The 15,663-nt window shown below is 43.0% G+C and overlaps 1 protein-coding gene across 1 annotated transcript; it reads left to right on the forward strand.

Annotated features, from left to right (window-relative positions):
• The first annotated feature begins 536 nt into the window (after window positions 1–536).
• Window positions 537–14,813, forward strand: ACTC1 (actin alpha cardiac muscle 1). The gene is made up of 7 exons (XM_060759817.2): window positions 537–633; window positions 3,954–4,102; window positions 6,827–7,151; window positions 9,368–9,529; window positions 10,679–10,870; window positions 13,696–13,877; window positions 14,474–14,813. The coding sequence occupies exons 2-7, from the start codon at window positions 3,974–3,976 to the stop codon at window positions 14,615–14,617; spliced, it is 1,134 nt and encodes a 377-aa protein (XP_060615800.1). The 5' UTR covers window positions 537–633; window positions 3,954–3,973; the 3' UTR covers window positions 14,618–14,813.
• The last annotated feature ends 850 nt before the right edge of the window (window positions 14,814–15,663 follow it).

A 15,663-nucleotide genomic window follows, 5' to 3' on the forward strand; every position in this document is an offset into this window, starting at 1 on the left:
TGAGGAAAACAAATCAATAAGCAGACCTACACTGGCTGGGCCCATGCTGCCCTTTGTCCAGTTGCTGATCTCCACTTTGCAGTGACACATGCCAGACTGGGTGGCAGCCGGAGCTTAATTCATGGCTCTTTCTGGAGTCTTTGGATGAAAGAAAAACACACACACAAGGCGCAGAGAGAGAGTCCTTCCTATTCATCGATCCTTTATTTTGAGTGATTCCTTTTTTCCAACTCGTCTCCAGAAGTGGGTGAGATGATGCCCCCGCATTCCCCTGACCTCCCACTCCTCTCTTTGGGGGGGAAAGAATCCCAACCCACCCGGAGTTCCCCTATTTGGCCATCGCCCTGGGCTCCCCGTGGGCTTTTCCTTACAAGGGCTGTGGGCCCCCTGACTCTGTCGCCCGGCTGCCCCCTTCGCCTGCCCGACTCCCATTCATGGCCTCGCCGCTCCTCGGTGGCCCGAAGGCGACCAAATAAGGGCAAGGTGCTTGGCTGGCCTCTCCGGAGGCCCCGAGTGACACCGAGGCCACGCCGGGTATAAAGCGGGGAGGCTGCTGCCGCCGCCTTTGGAGCGGACACCCCACGAGGAGCCGGTGGCGCTGAGGAATCCCCTCGCAGGACAGGGCTCAGCTTGGTGAGTAGTCCGAGGGACAGCGCCTCCTGCCCGCCACAAAGCCCACCAAGCCCCGCATTTGGAACCTAGGAGCCCTACCAACTGGCCAGCATTTGGGGGATGGTTTGGCAGTTTGCAGAGCATCTATACCGTAGAACAGGCATGGGCCAACTTGGGCCCTCCAAGTGCTTTGGACTTCAACTCCCACCATTCCTAACAGCCTCAGGCCCCTTCCTTTTCCCCCTCAGCCGCTTGTCCACATGTCCAGGTGCTTTGGAGTTGAAGTCCAAGCACCTGGAGGGCCCAAGTTGGCCAATGCCTGCCCTAGAATGAATGCAGTTTAGGATAATATTGAATGCATTTCGGGGGCATCTACACAGTTTGGCACCCTTTTCTTTGCCATGGCGCAATACAACGGGAATCCTTGGAGATGTGTCCTTTAGTGAGGCACCAACACCCCGTGCTTGCGAAACTATAACTCTTAGGATTCCCTAGATTGGAGCCATAGCCATTCAAATTGCGTTTCAATTCAAAGTGCAAAGTGGAAGGAGTCCCTCTTTAGCCTCCGAAATCTAGCCTTGCAATCCTTGGAGATAAGTCCTTTAGCAAGGCACCAAGCCTGTGCTTGCGAAACTATAACTCCCAGGATTCCCTAGATTAGAGTCATAGCAGTTCGAAGTGCATTCATTCTCGACAGTTTAAGATGCCTAGCATTCCCTTGCTAATTGCAGCCCAAGCTTAAAAAGAAGTCCTGGCTTTAGTCTCCGAAATCCAGGCAAGTCTATCCAGCCTCGCTCTCCTGCTCTTGGGAGCGCACGTGTGAACGCAGCAAGACTGTAGACGCGTGTCTCATTACCGCTGCATTTGGACCTCTTAGCGGAGCTTCTTCCCCAATGGGGTTGTTATGGGTGACCTTGGGGCACATATGACTGTAATATAATTCGAATGTAATATAATTCGATTACAGCTCCCAGACTTTGGGCTTTGGGTGTTTCCCATGTCCTCTTTCTTTAGGGGAAAAGACGGCTGCATCAAATCTTGACAGTGCCTGTTTATCACACTAGAGAATGAACCCAGTTTAAATCCAGTTATTGCCTCCTGCAGAATTTTGGGGTTTGTAGTTTAGTGAGACTGTTAAAGGCTCCTCTCTAAACGACAAGTCCCAGGAGAGAATGCCTCTAGAACATGGCCATATAACGCGAAAAAACCTACAAAAGAGGCAGAAACTGAATTTAAAGTGGATTCATTCTCAAGTGCGATGATAGTCACCTTTCTCCTTCGTGTGTCCCTGCGCTCAAACTTTACCTTGGTGGTTTCAAGCTTCTCCCTCCTTCTCCGTTCTGAATTCTAGTCCGAACTTGAACGGAGTGACTCGAGGTTGCCGAACGTCAGGTGAATGCAGTTTGGCGCCATTTCAACCTGCCATGGCTCAATGCTGTTGCTGTGGAATCCTTGGGAATGTAGTTTGGCAAGGTCTTTAGCCTTCTCTGCCCAAGAAGGCTGGTGCCTCACCCAACAGCAAAACATCCGGGCGTCCCCTGGGCAACATCCTTGCAGACGACCAATTCGCTCTCACCAGAAGCGGCTTGCCGTTTCTCAAGTTGTGCCTGACACGAAAAAACAAACAAAAACCAACTACAAATCTCAGGCTCTCCTAGCATTGAGCCATGGCAGTTAAATGAGTGTCAAACGGCATTCATAGAATCATAGAGTTGGGTTGCTCTAAGTTTTTCGAGCTGTATGGCCATGTCCCAGAAGCATTCTCTCCTGACATTTCGCCTTCATCTATGGCAGGCATCCCCAGAGGTTGTGGGGTCTGTTCCACCTCTGAGGACGCCTGCCATAAGTGCAGGCGAAACTTCAGGAGAGATTGTTTCTGGAACATGGCCATACAGTCCGAAAAAATTACAGCAACCTAGTGATTCCGGACATAAAATCCTTCGACAATATAGTCATAGAGTTGGAAGACACCTCGTGAGTCATCCAGTCTACCCCTGCCAAGAAGCAGGAAAATCACATTAAAAACACCCTCGACAGATGGCCACCCAGCCTCAGCTTAAAAGCCTCCAAGAAGGGCACAATCCAGGGCAGAGAGTTCCACTGCTGAACAGTGAGGAAGTTCTTCCTAATGTTCAGGTGGAATCTCCTTTCTTTCCTGTAGTTTTGAAGCCATTGTTCCGCATCCTTGGGCCCTTCCACACAGTCCAAATCCCAGAATATCAAGGCAAAAATCCCACAATATCTGCTTTGAACTGCGTTATCTGAGTCCACAGTCAGATAATGTGGAATTTTCTGCCTTGATATTCTGAGATATGGGGCTGTGTGGAATGTCCCCTAGTCTCCAAAGCAGCAGAAAACAAGCCTGCTCCCTCCTCCCTAGGACTTCCCCTCACATGTTTATACATTTATTGGAAGCCCAATGGCTGTGTGGTCTGCATTGCAGTCATATGCGCCCCAAGGTCCACAGTAGCTGGCGTCCGTGGGAGGCCGCCCATCCAAGGGCCCTTCCACACAGCCATATATCCCAGAATATCAAGGCGGAAAATCCCACATTATCCGAGTGTGGACTCAGATAACCCAGTTCAAAGCAGACAATGTGGGATTTGGGTTGTTGTAGATTTTTTCGGGCTATATGGCCATGTTCTTTCTAGAGGCATTCTCTCCTGACGTCTCGCCTGCATCTATGGCAAGCATCCTCAGAGGTTGTGAGGTTTGTGAGACCTCACAACCTCTGAGGATGCTTGCCATAGATGCAGGTGAAACGTCAGGAGAGAATGCCTCTAGAACATGGCCATATAACGCGAAAAAACCTACAACAACGCAGTGATTCCAGCCATGAAAGCCTTCGACAATACAATGTGGGATTTCCTGCATATAGGGCTGTGTGGAAGGGCACACCGAACTAACGAGGGAGGACTCTGCTTAACTTCCAGGAACAGTGCCTTTATGAACCCCCCCAAAACACTCTTCACACTAGAGAATGAATCCACTTTAAATCCGGTTACTGCCTCCTGCGGAATTTGGGGGTTTGTAGTTTAGGGAGGAGCCTTTAACAACTCTTCACTAAACTACAAACTCCAGAATTCTGCAGGAGGCAGAACCCGGATTTAAAGTGGATTCATTCTCTAGTGTGACGAAATCGTAGGATCCTGCTTCCCTTCCCTGGAATAGAGTAACATAACAGCCCACTCTCGGTCAAAGCATAGCACGGTCCCCACATGAACTCCCTACAGTGCGGGGTGTTTGTTTTGTTTGTGTTTTCCAAGGGGAGGGGGTTGGGGAGGGTACCGGGACCCACGAGGCTCTAACTGTTAGGCCTGGCTGCCTCTCTTGCCCCGCAGTTCCCGGCTTCCTTGCCACGATGTGCGACGACGAGGAGACCACCGCCTTGGTGTGCGACAATGGCTCGGGGCTGGTCAAGGCGGGCTTCGCGGGCGACGATGCGCCAAGAGCCGTCTTCCCTTCCATCGTGGGGCGCCCCAGGCATCAGGTAAGAAGGGCTCAGCCCCCCCCCCCCTTCCACTTCCGCCCCTGCAAGCGTCTGGCCGCGCTTCTAGACAGAGAAACTAGTGGTCCAAAAGGGACTTGTGGCTCCTGGAAGTCTTGAAAGGCGACCGAAAGCCCTCCTCCCCAATCCATGTTCCTTGCATTCAACACCACAAGCATTGGTTTCCGGTTAAGACAAGAGTGCCCCCAGATTTGTTATGTAACTCTGGCACTTGGATATGGATAGCATCCCATACCACTTTAGCAGCTAGGCTCCATCCTCTGGAAACCAGGGATTTGTAATTTATTTATTTATTATGATGGCACAGTGGGTTAAAGCTGCTGAGCTGCTGAGCTTGTTGACCGAAAGGTCGCAGCTTCGAATCCGGGAAGCGGAGTGAGCTTCCGCAGTCAGCCCCAGCTTCTGCCAATCTAGCAGTTCAAAAACATGCAAATGTGAGTAGATCAATAGGTACCACCCCAGCGAGAAGGTACGGCACTTCGGCTTAGAAATGGAGATGAGCACCACACCCCAGAGTCGGACACGACTGGACTTCATGTCAGGGGAAAATCTTTACCTTATTTATTATTATTTATTTATTTACTGCCTTTATATACTGCCTTTATCAGCCTGAAGGTGACTCAAGGCGGTTTACAGTTGGCACAATTCGATGCCCCCAACAACATAAATTACTATTAAAAACAATTAACATCTATATAAATAAAAATGTAATGTTAGGTTGTGAGATTAGCATAACTCAAAAACTACTGGACGAATTGACACCAAATTTTGACACAATACACGTATTAGGCCAACGAGTGACCATCATTCATAAAAACACTGAAAAACACAGTGGAGGGACTTAAAAAGCAAAAAAACCCACATTACAACACATATGCAATACCACACACACACATATACACGCAAACACCCATATATACACATATACACAAATATATATACACACAAAGCATGTATACACAGACTGGGCCACAGCAACTCATGGCAGGGGATGGCTTGTATAATATAAAACCATATAAAACCAGTAAAAACATAAATTCTCAGTGTCTCATTACTAAAAACATTTCCCAATTGCATCGTCCAGTCATTCCATAGGTCTAAATTTGCCAGTTACACTGCATTTGCAAAAGCTTGCTTGAAAAGCCAGGTTTTGACTTGTTTTCAAAATGTTAGGAGGGAGGAGGCCGATCTAATGTCTCTAGGAAGGGCGTTCCACAGCCAAGGGGCCACCGCTGAGAAGGCCCTGTCTCTTGTCCCCACCAACCGGATCTGTGAAGATGGTGAGAGCGAGAGCAGGGCCTCTCCAGAAGATCTTAGAGTCCTAGAAGGTTCATAAGGAGAAATGCGTTAGGACAAGTAAGCTGGGCTGGAACCGTTTAATTGGTCCTGGAGATTCTTAGCTCTAATGAGCTGCAGCCAGCTCTCAATTTCCAGGAATATTGAATCCAGGAATTCAGCATCTACTGTAGTGGTTCCCAAGATTTTTTTTTTTTGAGCAGGGACCACTTGACCAGAGACCACTCCCAAACATTAGTACCAAATGGGTTACAAATCGGTTTTTGGTCAACTCTAGATTTTGTTTGGTTATTTGTTGTGCTGATTCAGAAAATTGCATTGGATAGAGCACATCAGCTCTAGTTTCTAATGCAGAACATATGCCATCCAGTAGTCACCATCTGTTGAAGGCTTTCATGGCCAGAATCACTGGTTGTTGTGCGGTCCTCACAACCTCTGAGGATGCCTGCCATAGATGCATGTGAAACGTCAGGAGAGAATGCTTCTGAACATGGCCATACAACTTGGAAAGTGCACAACAACTCAGTTGACATCTGCTCACCTTCAGAAAACCATAATCTAGAGCTGATGTGGTCTACCCAATGCAATTTTCTGAATCAGCACCCTAAATAACCCCAGGAACAGACCTAAAAACGAAGATACCAAGGTGCTCCCACTTCCAGGTGCCACATAGAATGGCTCTGCTTGGGGCAAGGGAGAAGGAGGAGAAGCAGCAGTCAGGAGGCTTGTTGTTGTGCTTTTTGTGAGTAGTCAACCTCTCCCCGTTGCCTGTAAAGGGTTTCGCAAGACCAGCCACTTTATTGCAACGGTGAGTAACTGTGAGGCCATGGATCATATTTTAGTTCTTGGGGACCACTGGTGGCCCACAGACCACAGGCTGGGAACCACTGATCTACTGCCGCAGCATCAGCATCATTTGGTAGAGAAAGCTAAGAACCTTGCAAAACTACAGCTCCCTTGATTCCACAACATTAGGCTATGGCAGTTCTAATGGTGTCAAACTGCATTGATTGTACAGTGTAGATCAGGCATGGGCAAACTTTGGCCCTCCAGTGTTTTGGACTTCAACTCCCACAATTCCTAACAGCCCGAGGCCCCTTCCTTTTGAAAAGGAAAGGTTCTGAGGCTGTTAGAAATTGTGGGAGTTGAAATCCAAAACACTGGAGGGCCAAAGTTTGCCAAAGTCTGGTGTCGATGCAGCCAGTTGTGTGTTTTCTGTGTCACACTAACAGTCTGGGCAGTTGAAAAAGTTTTGCTCCTGATGATGTTACTAAAGTTACTAAAGAACAAGCAAATTTTCACAGTATTTTTTCTCTTTGTTTTCCTCATGTTGATGTAAATCAACAGGCCCTCTCTAATGCCCTGTTTCACAATGCCTGGCATTGCGTTTTTGTCTCTTCTGCCCTCTAGGGTGTTATGGTTGGTATGGGTCAGAAAGACTCCTACGTGGGGGATGAAGCTCAGAGCAAGAGAGGCATTCTAACCTTGAAATATCCCATTGAACATGGCATCATCACCAACTGGGATGATATGGAAAAAATCTGGCACCATACATTCTATAATGAACTTCGTGTTGCCCCCGAGGAGCACCCCACCCTGCTCACAGAGGCTCCCCTGAATCCTAAAGCTAACCGTGAAAAGATGACCCAAATCATGTTTGAGACATTCAATGTGCCCGCCATGTATGTGGCCATCCAAGCCGTCCTGTCCCTATATGCGTCTGGGCGTACTACAGGTAAGAAGTCAACCTGTCCCTGTCCACAGACACTGTGTAAACCATAGAATCAGAATCTTGAAAGAGACCACAAGGGTCAATCAATCCTATCCCTTGTCACACTTCAGTAACACTCAGGGCCCTTCCACACAGCCCTATATCCCAGAATATAAAGACAGAAAATTCCACAGTATCTGCTTTGAACTGGGTTATCTGAGTCCACACTCAGATAATGTGGGTTTTTCTGTCTTGATATTCTGGGATATAGGGATGTGTGGAAAGGCCCTAAGATCTCATCTATACTGTTATATAAAATATAAATTATTTGCTTTAAACTGGATTATATTGCAGTGTAGACTCCTATAATCCAGTTCAAAACAGACAATCTGAATTATCTGCTTTAAGAATCTGCATAATATTTCACTGTAGATCCAGTCTAGGTAACCCAGATTTTGTTCTTGGATTATAAATGTCATTTCCTAATTGGTTCTATCATAAAAACATGGGGAAAGTGTATTAAACTGCCAAAACATGGTTTTTGTGGGACATCCTACAGCACAATTCAACATAGTTTGTGGCAGCCACAAAAACAAAGTTTCTGGAGTATAACAACTACTTTCAAAGTAAGCACCACATGATTAAACAGGAAATAATACTTTCAAATCAGGAACAGATTTTTTTTCAAATTTTGTTACATAGTGTAATCATCAACCATAGAGAGTTAACTCCTTTGTCATTTTTCTTTCTCAAAATGCTGGGAAAATTGTACTCATTTACTAGTGATAATTTGAATCCCCCCTTCTCCCTTAAGTTTGAAACTTTAGCATAGTCAGAGATGATAAAAGTTACTTTTTTCTGAGACTAAAATTTACCGAATCCCACTGACCACACTGGCTCAGGATTCTGGGAACTATAGACCAAAAAAGTACCTTTACTAATCTTTGAGCTGATGCTTTGAGCTTAGAACAATCCTTAATAGGTTATGGCAGTTCCATTTCAACTGCTTATCCATCTCATGTTCTGCCATAACATCAACGTTTTGATACAATATTTGTGACCAAAGACTCAATTCAGTTGTCCAAAGAAAGTCCTAAAAAAGAAAGACTTGGCAGTGGTAGGGTGATGATGGTGGAGAGACTCAATAGACATAGTTATGTGGCTTTCTCCCATACTTTCCCATGTCTTTTTATTTTTATTCCACTGTCGAAACAGGGTCAAGGATGTAAATTCCTCTGACTTGGTAACTGAATAGCTAATGTTGGGCTGAGGAGGAGACTGTTCATTGATGCTGTTGATGAGGAACTCCTATTTCAGTGTAATAATAATATAATAAGGCTGAGAGCCAGGTGTAGTGTTTTGAGCATTGGGCTCAGACTTTGGAGAGCAGGATTCCTCGTGGCTATTGAAACCCATTGGGTGACCTCGGGCATGTCAAACACTCTCAGCCCTAGAAAACTTTGATAGGTTCGCATTAGGATCACTATAAATTGGGAATGACTTGAAGGCATACAATAACAATGTATGTGTATGAAGTGGGCAGTTACATAATACAGATTAGTAACTAATCTGCAGTGTGCACTTTTGTGTATTCAAATACAGTTTTAAAAAGCAATGTTGTTGCAGCTAAATAATATACTTTAAAAGGGGGAGAATCTTGGGTTGCTGTGAGTTTTCTGGGCTGTATGGCCATGTTCCAGAAAAATTCTCTCCTGACATTTCACCCACATCTATGGCAGTCATCCTCAGAGGTTGAGAGGTGTGTTGTGACATTCACACTTGCCTCAAGCAGACAAGAGTTCTTTCTCCCACCCTGGACATTCCACAGATATATAAACCTCACTTGCCTAGTTTCCAACAGAACTCACAACCTCTAAGGACGCCTGCCATAGATCTGGGTGAAACGTCAGGAGAGAATGCTTCTGGAACATGGCCATACAGCCTGGAAAACTCACAGCAACCCAGTGATTCCGGCCATAAAAGCATTCAACAACACAGGGAGAATCTTCTTTAAGGGAATCTTCTCTTTCTCTGTAGTGGTCAGTGATGAGACACTAAGAGAACTTTTAAATGAAAAATCTCACCATTCAGAATAGTTTTCAATTGTATCACGGACTTTTCAGGTGATCGAGCTGCATATATAGTCTTTAGATCTTCTTTGCTGCTTATTGAAAGGCTTCATCTTTTCTGACCATTAATAAGTATGAACTTATGTGATCTTGTTAATTTCTGTCTGGCAGGCATTGTCCTGGATTCAGGAGATGGCGTTACGCATAATGTTCCTATCTATGAAGGTTATGCTCTTCCTCATGCCATCATGCGCTTGGACCTGGCTGGCAGGGATCTGACCGACTACCTCATGAAGATTCTGACAGAACGTGGTTATTCCTTTGTCACAACTGGTAAGCACTGTTCAAGCTCATTTCGACATGTCACAACCAACGTTTCTGAGAGTCACTCAGAAACTTTCTTGAAAAAAAAAATAGTCCACAGCCTGTACGTAGATTCATCTGGAAAATATTTATGAATCTAATAATTTGAATACATTGGAATGAATCCAGATTTAGAATGCATCTAAAGTTTGATGACATTTTAACGATCATAGCTTAATGCAATGGAATGTGTTTTTAGCTATGTTTTAAACCCGCCTTGGGGAGAGGCAGATAAGAAAGTACTTTAGTGCATAGAAGGTTAAAAACCTTGTAAAACTGCACCTCCATAGCTTTGAGCCATGGCAGCTAAAGTGGTGTCATTCTGCAGTATAGATGAACCCTAAGTCATACTAAGATAAGCCTCATTGAAAGTCCATTGGATTTCCATGGCTCTAAGTATGGTGTAATCCAGATCTAACCCATACGTTACACTGCCATTAAAATCCAAAGTTTGTGAGTCTAAGCCATTATTATAAAGCATTAACATGTAATAATATTCTGTTCTGGAAGTTTAAAATCGAAGTTCATAGTGTTATTGTGTCAGATCAAATCTGCACCATTCCCATTTCATCTAAATCAAAAAATGTCAGTTTAGACAGCCAGTTATCCAGGATTTCAGGAAAGATTTTTCCCCCCAGGCCTACCTAGAGTTTAATACCATTCAAGTATTAACCAGGCCCACTCATGCTAAGCTTCCAAAAATGAGAACAAAAATAAGTTGTGTTTGGGGAGGCATGGTGGTACCCTTTCATTTTTCAATTCTATGTCCAACTCACATAAGATTTAACCTCAAGAGACAATTGAATTATTTCCAGTAATTTCCAAACCCCAAGATGAAAATGTTTTTTTTTTAAAAAAAATTCAAATTCTCCCCCCCCCCCTCAAAAAAACCCTTTAATACTAACCTGGCATCATCCATCTTGCTTCATTCTCCAAGACTTCTTTGTTTGCTGCATTCCTTTTGAGTTAAGAGCTTTCCTTTTAAAAGCTAAGCATACCCCAAACAGAAATATCTTAGAAGAGTGGAGGCATCCTTCTCCTTTATTTTTCCTTGGTTTTACTTCTTTTTGCCCTGCGTTTTTCCTTTCCTGCTGTGAATGTCTGGGTTTGTGCCTACAGCTGAACGTGAGATTGTCCGTGACATTAAGGAGAAGCTTTGCTATGTCGCTCTGGATTTTGAGAATGAAATGGCTACAGCAGCCTCCTCCTCCTCTCTAGAGAAGAGCTATGAATTGCCTGATGGCCAAGTCATCACAATTGGGAACGAACGTTTCCGCTGTCCTGAAACTCTCTTCCAACCATCTTTTATCGGTAAGTGTTCTTATGGATGCAACACTTAGGCCCAAATTACTTCAACTGGCCTTTACTATTTGTTGATTTAGCATAATATATTATTATTTTGAATAATTTATTATAGTTTTGGATTGGTCTTCTGCTCATTGAGTGCTTAAGGCAATGTGCTTATAAAAGGAATAAATATAGTAAAATAAATAAACTACAATTAAACCAGGGACTAAGAGTAACTATAGTTAGTGGTGTTAGAAGAACATGGACTTCACCAGTCTGAATCTAGTGGTCTGCGAAATGATGCTGGTCCATGAGCCATCAGAGCCAGTTGACAGATAAGTATGCCACTATGATTATAACATAATGCAAAGATGTTACTGGTTCCTGGCACACTGTGAAAAAAAAATGCTGGTGGGTCATATCAGACAGTTTAAGAAGCATTCATCTGAACAAAAGTAATAGGAAAAAAACAAGTCCCTAATGAGGAATGCAACAAAACACTTTGAACAGAAATAACATTAATTGTAACAGATTACTTAGTGGCACTTTGTGAAAGGTTATTCAGTAAATTACTTTCAAACACTAAGTCTAGCCTCAATTAGATCCAACCTAAAAGATGTCGAATTGTGAGCACGGTTACTGACAAGGTCCTCTTCAATGAAGCTTCTGTAGGCGGTTAATTTTAACAAGAGATAATGAAGCCTTTAGGACAACAAATAATCTCATTCAAACACTTTATACAGCTTCTTGTAAACTGAGGAATGAAACAGTAACATTTTTAATTGTTGAAGACACAGTAGAAAAATGAGGCCTGGTAGGCAGCAGCTGCAGAGCTCCCCATGTTGACATTGACAGATTTCCATTACATTGCAAAACCCCTGCATTACATGAGTCTGCTATTTTTAGGGGCATTTGTAACCTGTGTAGAGTTACTGCATCTATTCTGATGACAAATATGGACATCTAAGCCAACGGCCTAATATCTTTATCCTCTTGGTCTTTCATCTTAATTAAATTAACTTTCATTATCCAGCAATGTGAGGTTCATTCCTCATCAGCAAAATAACTAATTACACCAGTGGAGTGGAGAGATGGATAATCCCCTCTTCTTCATTTCTAGTTCCATGTGATTACTCCTAAGAGATATCTACATCTCTGTACAGTTCCCTAGTCACAAAGAATTAAATGGCTCATGCCCTACTTAGGTATGCCAAAGGTGTGAATGCCTTTATTTTCAAGATCAGTAGGAGAGCCCCATAATAGGCATACCACTGTAAATATTGTAAGGTGCAAAGAAAGGATATAGCCACAGTGTACAATGTGCATTTTAATATACCAATTCAACCATCAGGGTATTCAGATCTTGCAGAAATTTGTCTCCACTTCTAAAACATCTTATTTGCTCCCACCCCTCTAAATTCTGAAATCCAGAATTGTACTCTGGATTAATTATGTGCTAATATCAATTAATCGTGGATAGTTTTGATTAAATACTGAGTTTTAACATCTTGTCCACCTCCCTCATTTCTTTCTGTTCTTAAAAAAATCAGCCATTTTAGGCCACAAACATCTGAAAGAACAGGGCATATTACTGAGTGATGTGATTGTGTTACCTCCTTTAACTGCAGGCATATTTGCTGTAGCAAATCTGCAGCAAAACCATTGAAATGAATGGATATAGTGGTGAAGCAGTAGTGCCTGAATGCTATGCCTACTAAGTGACTTTTTGGACCTTGAAAGCCAGTGTGGATTCATGTTCCCTAAGACCAACCTTTGACATAACCGACATGGAAATTTCTTTCCTCTCTATCCAATAAATCTGCTGGATGCAACAAATGTTATAAGCATAAGAGGTTTAATGCAGTTGTTCATCAGCTGCCGTCTTGTCACGGATCAAGTGTCAACTCACTTATAGAAGGCCACCTGTCAACTAATACTTTGGCATCCCATCCATGAATTCTTATTTCTGATGGATTTTCTCCCCATGTTTGCAGCTAAGCTCCTTCTCATTCTTTCATCATCTGTTGCCCTCACAAACATGACCTCTGCATGTATCCTCTTTCAAATCAGTTGCTAACATAATTTATTGCACCTTGAAGGCTCATCAGTTCTCTCCCTTGAAGTCCTCGCTATGAAAGCAATCAGCTGGTCTGTTGCCACTATCTTGTCTTATGTCACATAAAATCAAATGAGCCCGGGCAAGAAAATTTTGCTATGTAATATATTTATGTTGGGAACATGTTGGGAACTGCTTCCACCCAACATCTAGGCAAAATATTAGTTCATACAGCATTATTCTTTTGTTTTCTGGTTCAAATAGTCCCAAACGCCCTAGAAAAATGAGCTCAGAAATCTAATTGAGTCAACAAGAATATCTGTGGTTGGTAGTTATGCTTCCGCCATCTTTAGTTATGTCCAATAAATGTTGCATAATTCTCCTTGTGCAGATTCAGATTTCTGCACTATAAACACAAGGGAGGGCACAATGCCATTTTTCAATGTTCTTTGGTTCTGTCTCTCATCATTCTTTTGCAGGCTATGGCAGACGGGAGCTGCAGTTTTTCATTTGGATGATTATACTTTGTCTCTCCCTGTTATAACAAGATGAGAAAAAGGAGTAAATTAACACTCTGCCCCATTTTCTGATTGATTTGTCAAAATACATCCTGTTTTCTGACACCTTATTTTAACTTAGACTTTTCTCTATTTTATGACAGATTCTTGATAAGTCAAACAGTTTCTTATGTTTTAAGCCTCCTTTTGACATATTGGCAGGCTTTACATGACAAGACTTCATTTCCATGCTTTGTCTTTCAATGACTCACCCATTTCCCTTCTGTCTTCTCAAGGAATGGAATCTGCTGGAATTCATGAGACTACCTACAACAGCATCATGAAGTGTGACATTGACATCCGTAAAGATCTGTATGCTAACAATGTACTCTCAGGTGGCACCACTATGTACCCTGGTATTGCTGATCGTATGCAGAAAGAAATCACTGCTTTGGCTCCCAGCACTATGAAGATCAAGGTAAAAGGACATGTTTGAAGTCCCAAAATATTTTGGATCTACAGTATTGGAGTTTTGACATTTTCTCATGGAGAGATAAGCCCTATTTTAGCAGGGGAGACTCCTTTGACGAGCATCTCACAATAGGGACGTCAGCGTTATAAGAAAAAATGTGGTTCAAATTCTGAAAATGGCATATGCATGTGTATTGGCACATAGTTCAAAGAATTCAGCATTACAAAATACATGAATCCCATAGACAATGGCAGAAGTGAAGAACCATGGAGCACAAAGTTGTGCAATTCTCATATTGAGGATCTACAGCATTGCACAATGCTTCTTCTCCTGCCCCGTTCTGCTTCCCCCTTTCCTCCATATTTATTATGCATTGTGCATTGCTGTTGGTCATTGTGCAAATTAGTGTTTGTCCACATGTATTACTCTGTGTTGCAATTCTGCATAGAGGTTCTGTAGTGCTGTGATGGCATATGTCTTCATGCTGTTCTTAACACTATACTAAAGACCTATTCAATTGAGGCCAATGTGTGTCATGTGGATTAGAAAGCCAGTGCTGATTTAGCTTCTGTTGAGAATCTTCTCTTTGTTCCTCCTTTCAGATCATTGCTCCTCCTGAGCGGAAATATTCAGTCTGGATCGGGGGCTCTATCTTAGCATCTCTTTCAACCTTCCAGCAGATGTGGATCAGTAAACAGGAATATGATGAGGCTGGTCCTTCAATTGTCCACCGCAAGTGCTTCTAATCCTCTTCCTCCCTTCCTTCCACTTTTCTCCCACTCAGGATGACATGCTTCTTGAAGTCTTTCTCCCCAGTAATCCTTCCTGAACTTCGGTTCAGTTATTGTACAGTTTGTTTACACATACCCGTGCAATGTATTTGTGCTTCTTTGAATATTTATTGCTTTATAAATAAACAAGATCTGGAACTTGCAACCTAAATATACTCTTTAGCCTGATTTCTTTTGTGTGGATATCTGTGATGATCCAAAACCTTATTAGGAATAAGCCTTTCTGACAGAGAGTGTCAAAAACATCATTGTCCTCCAGAGTGATCCTGTTTGGTGGAACAAGAGGCTCGGGCTATTATTATTAATTCAATCTGTCTGTATATTTTTGCTCCTGTTTTGGGAGTTTGAATGGAGAAATAGTCGATGTTAATATTTGAAAAGCAGTAGCCCGGGGTAAATAAAGTATATAGGACAGGAGTGACAATCTGCTTACATTAAATCACTAGATTTGAAAAATTTTCTCTCCCAGTGCAGCCCAGTGTAATCTAAGCATTGAAAGCATAAGCTCCGTTCAGCAAACCCAATTCTGTTATGTTAATATGATCAGAGAGTTATTTATAACAAATTAGCTCAATTTCCTAATCCTTCAAACACCCATCAATTATTTTCTTAGGGCAAGACACAGCAAAGAAAAGCATTAATCTGTTCTGACAACTCACCCACCCCTACCTTCTCAAGCTTTACTCTAAACCCTGAAATAAAGAAATGGGAGGCTTTGATGTATTAAAGTCAATGTCAGAAGTAGAAATAGTTTTAAATAATATGTAGTGGTTGCTGCTTTCTAGAGCCCATTTTTTATCTTTGTCTGGCACAAGGCACAAAGCTATAGGAACAGCTGGTAAAAAGCTCAGCTGGATTCCCTGTAACACTAGTCAATGGTAGCAAGTAGTGTGATCACATCCCAGGTAATGAACATATAATAATTTGAGCTATCACCATCTGGAAAAGTAACTTTTCAGACTAGTCTGTATGTCTAGTCCAAAAAAAGTACTTTTACTGGT

This window comes from Anolis sagrei, chromosome 1 (assembly GCF_037176765.1).
Source record: "Anolis sagrei isolate rAnoSag1 chromosome 1, rAnoSag1.mat, whole genome shotgun sequence".
Taxonomy (NCBI): Eukaryota; Metazoa; Chordata; class Lepidosauria; order Squamata; family Dactyloidae; genus Anolis; species Anolis sagrei.

Coding starts and splice junctions, on each gene's coding strand:
- ACTC1 (XM_060759817.2), top strand. CDS start 3,974: ATGTGCGACGACGAGGAGACCACCGCCTTGGTGTGCGACAATGGCTCG. Junction 9,530..10,678: donor TTATTCCTTTGTCACAACTG/GTAAGCACTGTT, acceptor TTGTGCCTACAG/CTGAACGTGAGATTGTCCGT. Junction 10,871..13,695: donor CTTCCAACCATCTTTTATCG/GTAAGTGTTCTT, acceptor TGTCTTCTCAAG/GAATGGAATCTGCTGGAATT.